Source organism: Fundulus heteroclitus, unplaced genomic scaffold, assembly GCF_011125445.2.
Source record: "Fundulus heteroclitus isolate FHET01 unplaced genomic scaffold, MU-UCD_Fhet_4.1 scaffold_145, whole genome shotgun sequence".
In the NCBI taxonomy this organism is placed as follows: Eukaryota; Metazoa; Chordata; class Actinopteri; order Cyprinodontiformes; family Fundulidae; genus Fundulus; species Fundulus heteroclitus.
Genome location: NW_023396557.1, coordinates 240,997 through 247,902, shown reverse-complemented (window position 1 = coordinate 247,902; position 6,906 = coordinate 240,997). Strand labels below are relative to the sequence as shown.

The following is a 6,906-nucleotide window of genomic DNA, read 5'->3' as shown; positions in this document are numbered from 1 at the left end:
CAGCAAAATAAAATGCAAGCAGCACATGTTGACTGCTACTTTATAAAGTGGGTGTTACACAGCAACAACTAGATGTGAAATTTTAATTTTAAAAGCAATAAGCCATATTTACACTTACAAGTAATGTTTATCTCCTCTGTTGGCCACGCTCAGTGACCTAAAACACTTTGCACCATCTGCATTCGCTAAGATATCATGCTGAGCTTAAAGATAAGAGACCAGTTACAAGAAAAAGGCTTGATATATTTCACTCAATGTGTAATTCATCTATAAAATAAATTAACCTTGTGAAATGAGTGAAAAAATACTAAACTTCTACTTGATATTGCAATTGTTTCAGCTGTTCTTGGGGTGTTATATGGCTACAGTGTATTTTATGACTAGATATACTGTGACACTGAATAAAGCTTCAAGTTTCAGGACTCTGATAACCTGGAAGAACTCCAGCAGCTAGCAGAGGTCATCACTGGAATCACAAACGCTGTTTCAACATGTGATGGACCCAAAGACACTGGAATTATTATCAAGGTGTGGAAATCATCAGATGACTCAAAACTATTGCTGGGACAAAGGCTCCATCCTCCTCAGCTTGAACTACGCTCTGAATCTTAATTAGCTCAGCTACACCTCTGAGGTTTTTCTAAACTTATGTTAGAACTGGATGCTTCAAAGATGTCAAATAAGACCAAGGCCCTCAAGAGCAAACACCTGGCTTGAAATAAGATTGGGCCCAAATTATGCACGTTAGATTTAAGTAGACCTATATTGTCAGTGTAGCACTATGTGCAGCGTTTGAACAGAGAGCTGTAGAATCACCTGTTTGTGATTTGTTTTTCTTGTTTTTAAATGCTTGTTGAAGTAAGTTTGTAAGTTGCTACCAAATTTAACTTTGTCACACCTGTCCACCAATGATCTACTGGGATGTGTTATAAAGATGTTTTTTTTTTTTTTTTTTTGTTAGTTAGTTAGTTTGCTTTTAATCTGGTGAAATTCCTAGATAAGAACGTCAATGTTTGAATGTGTAAATGTTTATGGTTTGGCAAATGAAGCGAGTTTGCTATCCCAGATAGGAAAAGTATAGAAGCGTTAGGATCCCCCACCTTCCTCCTACTCCGTCTGAGTCTTACAGCTATTGGCTGAGTTTGCATCAGCTCACTGCTCTGTGATTGGTTTCTTTGTCACATTCTCATTTATGATTGACTGGGGCCAGGGGATATATATATATATATATATATATATATATATATATATATATATATATATATATATATATATATATATATATATATACACAGTAGACGGTGCATTAATGTAACGCAGAAGGTCTGGAGATGCTACATGGTGTAGCTGTAGGTCCTGAACTGGGGAGGGAGAGAGGCAGTGTCAAGTGTCAAGGGGTGCCAACTAACCACAAGATGATTTAAACCAGCCATCCTCCATGCAGCATTCCCTGCAGAGTCTTTCGCCTGGTTCTGAGGTCTCTGGTCAGACTGTTCCTGGCAGCGCAGCCTCCCGCATCTGCCAAACACCCAGCAAAGGGAGGGGGAGCCAGTGCGCTTTCAAAACAAAAGCATGTAAAATAAAGATTTCAAAATCAAGTATTTTTCTCCTCCGCGCCGCGGTGAACTTATTGAGGGGGACAAATGTGACTGCCTCCAATATTGAGGGGGGACACGGCCCCCCGGTTCCTAAGCCTATGTTGTTTGACTGGCTGAATTTTATTATGTAAATGTTGCGAGAGACCCTGAGCAAGCTCAACACTGTGGCAGAACACCGGAAGGGAGGGTTTTTATATCTCAACAGAAACTGAAAGTTGAAGAATTGAAGATTGTTCAGTTAGACTGAGAGGAGAGGCTCCACGGGGTTTTACAGAACAGGCTGTGGGTGAAACGATAAGCGGCAGATTAGAGCAGCTATGGAGTTTATTTTACTGCTGACCTGCTTTCTGGTGTTTAGTGGAACAACTGTTGTTGATGGAAACGGTAAGAGAAAGAGGCTTATTTTATAAATGTATTTATTAGTAAATGCGGATTATATATAGAGGCCTATTCGGATATCTATTAGTAATACTGAACATCCTTCGTTAAATAATCCGTGTCAAATTTAAATAAATCATCTGCTTGAATGTAAAATTCTGGACCTTCTTATTTGCCGCAGAAATAACGGAAACAGTCGCCACTCCTTCGTCTAGTCGTGGTCTAGATCGTTTTAATGCTGCACCATCCTTCACAGCTGAGAGATGCTAGGAACGATTTACGTCTATCTGCCCCCATACTCCTGTTTTTCTAACATGCTTGTAAAGTAGAGTTTGCGTTTTGTGGAGTTAGGATGTTGGATCATTTGTGTCGCAGCAGAGAACTTGAGGTGAGGAGGATGTGCGCTGCTAGTGACGTAGGGCTGGTAGACGCCGGAGGAATGGTAGACGCCCCATGGACTAGCGCTGCCTACTAGAGCCGACGTATCAGCGTCGGCTCCAAACAGCAGAGATGTGGTTATGACATATGACGCTGTCACTCATGAAAAATATGTTTTAATGCTGAAATACGTTGTTTAAACAACATATATCATAAATGTATGGCTTTGGCTATTGAAAAAAAAAAAGACAGACATGTGGTAATGGCATATTATTGAATATGCAAATATATATGCGCTTTCATACTGAAATACTTTACTTTATGCTCATAAACAAAGGGACATAAACAAGGGTATTACAGATGAATAAATGTAAACATTACTACATTTTATATTTAAATAAAAAAACCATTTCATTTGAATTTATTTCAACCTCTCACACACACTATCCTGAGCCTTCTCTACACACCAATGGTGATTTCTTCATATTTCTGCGTGCTCTGCATGCAGACATGTATACACACAGTTTTTCTACAGGCCTGGGAAAGTGTTCTTTAAAATGTCCAGGTCATTCCACACTACCCTGCTTGCAACCAGGACTGGTGCTTAAGACCCTTAGAAAAATAACTGTTTTGCAAAGATTCTTACATGTGTTGGCACTCTTTAACTCCAGGGTACTTAATTTGGCAACATGATTCAGCCTTAGTTTGTGAAATACAGAGAAAACAAAATAATATGCATAAAATTATAGTCCATCTATTAGGTTTCTGCATTGTTCTCACCAAATAAATTTCATTTTCAGAACATATCTCAGCCCAAAATGGTGATCTGCACCATGCGATCTACTTTAAATATTTATCCCCGGTTATTGCAACCATAAACTGCAGAAAATGCTCCCTCTTGGTTTACTCCTGATGGTTCCTATGCCAGCCTAGAGTAGGAGACCCATCCAATATGGTGGCGACTCAGCATGTGCTCCAGCACGTAATGAGGCGTCCACATACATAATGTCCATGGTTCTACATATTTGTCCAGAATAAGAGGTCTAGGTTCTTTATTTTTACAGAACTAAAACTTTAAAGGATCTCAGTCTGTTTGTTTTTAGTTAACCCTGATGGTGGAAAGCGTTTGTCTGCTTACCTGAAGAAAGCAGAAAGGAACAGGTTGAATCTCTTTGCATCTACTTTAAAGCTTAAAGTAAAATAAAGTATATAATCATTTTGTTATTAAATTATTATTGAAATAAATGAGGAAACAAATGTGAACACAAATATAAACTTTTACTTAATTCAGTTTATAGATGTTCTTATCTCCAGCATTTATTTAGTTCCAGCAAAGTTGTAAAATCAGTTTTTATGGTTTATGTTGGTGGCAGACAGATTGTGTAATAAATTATATTTGTCAAACAAACTACTACAGGAACCTGAAAATATAAATATTTTTCTTCCTAGTTAGTGTTAAACCTGCAGTAATGTTAACCCATGGACGCTTGGGGGCAGTAAAAACACCCACTTTAATAAATTTGAGAAACCTCCCCAGATTAGTGTTTGTGAGAATTCCCACACAACTGTAAAAAAAAAAGACATAGCACACACTTAATATGGAATAAATATACTGAAGGGCATGTTATTTTCTGTTAAATACTATCAAACTTCTGTTTCTGACTAACTTTGGTGAATGTGTGAACACTTCTAATGATGATTCTCTTTGTTTTTCAGGTGTTGCCAAGGTTACCACCAAAGAAGATGACAATGTCATCCTACCTTGTTATTTGGGCACAACACTTACAGATAAGAGCATTGAATGGATAAAAGATAACAAGGAAATATATATTGTGCAAAATGGCCGCGTTACAAGACAAGATCAGCAGTTTAGAGATCGGGTCTCTCATTTTCCAGATGAGCTAAAGTCCGGAAATGCCTCGATAAAAATCAATAAAGCAGAAGTGTCAGATAGTGGAAGTTACGACTGCAAGTATAGTAACCCAGGAGGAATTCTTCCAGCAGGACTTAACAAGATTGTGCTTACTGTTGGTGAGTGTTTTATGCAAAACTTATGAATAATTAATTTATTATTTATTGTTTATTAATGATTTATTAATAATGATTAAAATAAACCCAGTACTCAAGTCAAATTGCTTTTGCGTGAAAAGAACATTCAATTGTGGATTTATATTGTAATACTGACTCCAGAATAAGTTCTACAAAAAGCAAACTACATTTTATAGGAAGCCTTTCTGGAGCAAAAATTTGTGCTGAAAAACATCTTACAAGGCAATCAAGAACTGAAGCACATAGAGCAATCTACACATGTAAAAGAAACAATATCTACAATTATCAGTCATTTATTTTTAGTTAGAAAATATTATTGTTATGCATTATGACCTTGGTGCACTTTCTACTTTTTCTCTCTTTTGCTTCTTAGATTATATTGTTTGGCGTTCACGTAAATTACCATTTTTAACTGTTTTGCCTTTATTTATTTGAACCTGATGCCATAAGCAAGTCTTGCTACCTGATCTCGAAGAAGATGTAAATACCCCATCCTGGCTGATATGGTCAGTCTTGTCTGTAAAACACTTTTTAGGAAAGATTGCAGCTTCTTTGTTGCAGCAATCAGGACAGTTAAAAAATTGCGAGGAGGAAAAACTTGTAGAGTTCCCTTGTCAAAATCAACTTAATTTAGTTTAAATTCAGTTTATTTGTATAGTAAAAATTCACAACAAATGTCATCTCAAGGCACTTTACAGAAGAAAGGCAACCTCAATCCATCCATACAGACAGATTCCAAGTAATTTGATCCTGGTTACCAAACAATGCAGTCAAGTTCAGATTATTATTAAAATTGGTGTAAAAGTTTTGTCTCTAAGGAAACCCAGCAGATTGCATCAAGTCATAACATTCAGCGTTCACTCCTCCCGGAAAGTGGATTGTTACTTGCATTGTGTTGCTGACTTTGCAGCAATCCCTCATACTGAGCATGCATGTAACAACAGTGGAGAGGAAAGCTTTCCTTCAGCAGGAAGAAACCTCCAGCAGAACCTGGTTCAGTGTGAGTGACTATCTTGTACGACAGAGCAGAAACACAAAACAGGGAAACACTGAAAGACAGGGTCAAGTGTGTTATTATAGAAGTATAACAGGAAGTTGTTGGCAGCAGTAGCAAAGCCAAGACCCCCCTCCAAGATGGTGCCACAGATAAACACAAGACCAGGTCAGCTTTAGCTTCTATAACTGGGAGTTGGTTCCACAGGAGAGGAGCCTGATAACTAAAGGATCTGCCTCCAATTCTACTTTTAGACTTTTGGAACCACCAATAGACCTGCAGTCTGAGAGCAAAGTGCTCTATTAGGAACATACAGGGCAATCAGAGCTCTGATATATGATATGGAGGTTGATTATTATGGGTTCATATGTGGGAAGAAGAATTTTAAATTATATTCTTGATTTTAACACTGAGTCAGTGAAGGGAAGCTAACATAGATAGGAAAAACATGATACCCCTTTAATTCTCTTTATCTGAACTCTTGCTGCAGCATTTTGGGTCAACTGAAGTCTTTTTTCTGCATTTTCTGGACTTCTTTTAAGGTTTTTATTGCACCAGTGGCTCATTTTTCATATAGTGGGCTGACAGAAGAGGGGGTACGAGACAGGAGGAGAGACTTGATAATAAAGATTTACAATAGTTCTTTAAGTAACAAATGCATGGTCTGGTTTTTCAGCATCAATCCTGGACAGGATATTTTTAATTTTGACTTTACTGAGGAGAAAGAAGGAAATCCTAGAAACTTTTTTAATATGGGATTTATGGTATTATTTCTTTTTCATGTTACTTCCCAGCTGGTGATGTTACTTTTTTTTTCCTTTCAGAAAAGATCTTAAAGGACAGATCAGGAGAAGATCCATCTGGTGAGTCATGTTTCTAATGAGGTCATCGACAATCTTCCCAATTGTTTTCCTTTTTAATGATTCACAAACCAGGAAAGTGACAATCACAGTTCATTCAGGAGATGACCGAGTGGATTTCTGGGTGCACAGCTTTTGTCTATGGACTGGAAAAATATTTGTCTTCCTCATGTAGTGAGATGGTCATCTTTAAGTTAAAATGACAACAAATTCTACCTTATTGTTTTAAATAAAATACAAGTTTGTATATATCTTAAAATTACATGAGCAAATTCAAGTCCCTTTCAAGTTCAAGGTTTACAAAATATTTTTAGCTGTGTGTGGCGACGTGGCACAGAGGTTAGGGAGTTTGTCTTGCAATTGGCAGGTTGCTGGTTTGATCCCCTGCACTGAATGTCTCTGTTGTTGTGTCCTTGGGCAAGACACTTCACCCACATTGCCTGCTGGTGGTGGTCAGAGGGCCCGGTGGTGCTGGTGTATGGCAGCCTCACCTCTGTCAGTCTGCCCCAGGGCAGCTGTAGCTACTAACATAGCTCACCACCGTCAGGGTGTGAATGGGTGAATGACAAAAACTGTAGTGTAAAGTGCTTTGGAGGTCATCAAGACTAGTTAAAGCACAATACAAGTACAAGCCGTTTACCATTTGAGA

The 6,906-nt window shown here is 37.9% G+C and overlaps 1 protein-coding gene across 1 annotated transcript; it reads left to right on the top strand.

Moving 5' to 3' along the window:
- Positions 1 to 1,725: 1,725 nt before the first annotated feature.
- LOC118558678 (coxsackievirus and adenovirus receptor-like) lies at positions 1,726 to 6,277 on the top strand. The gene is made up of 3 exons (XM_036129187.1): positions 1,726 to 1,982; positions 4,071 to 4,385; positions 6,222 to 6,277. Exons 1-3 carry the CDS (start codon positions 1,916 to 1,918, stop codon positions 6,275 to 6,277), a joined length of 438 nt encoding a protein of 145 aa, XP_035985080.1. The 5' UTR covers positions 1,726 to 1,915.
- Positions 6,278 to 6,906: the final 629 nt, after the last annotated feature.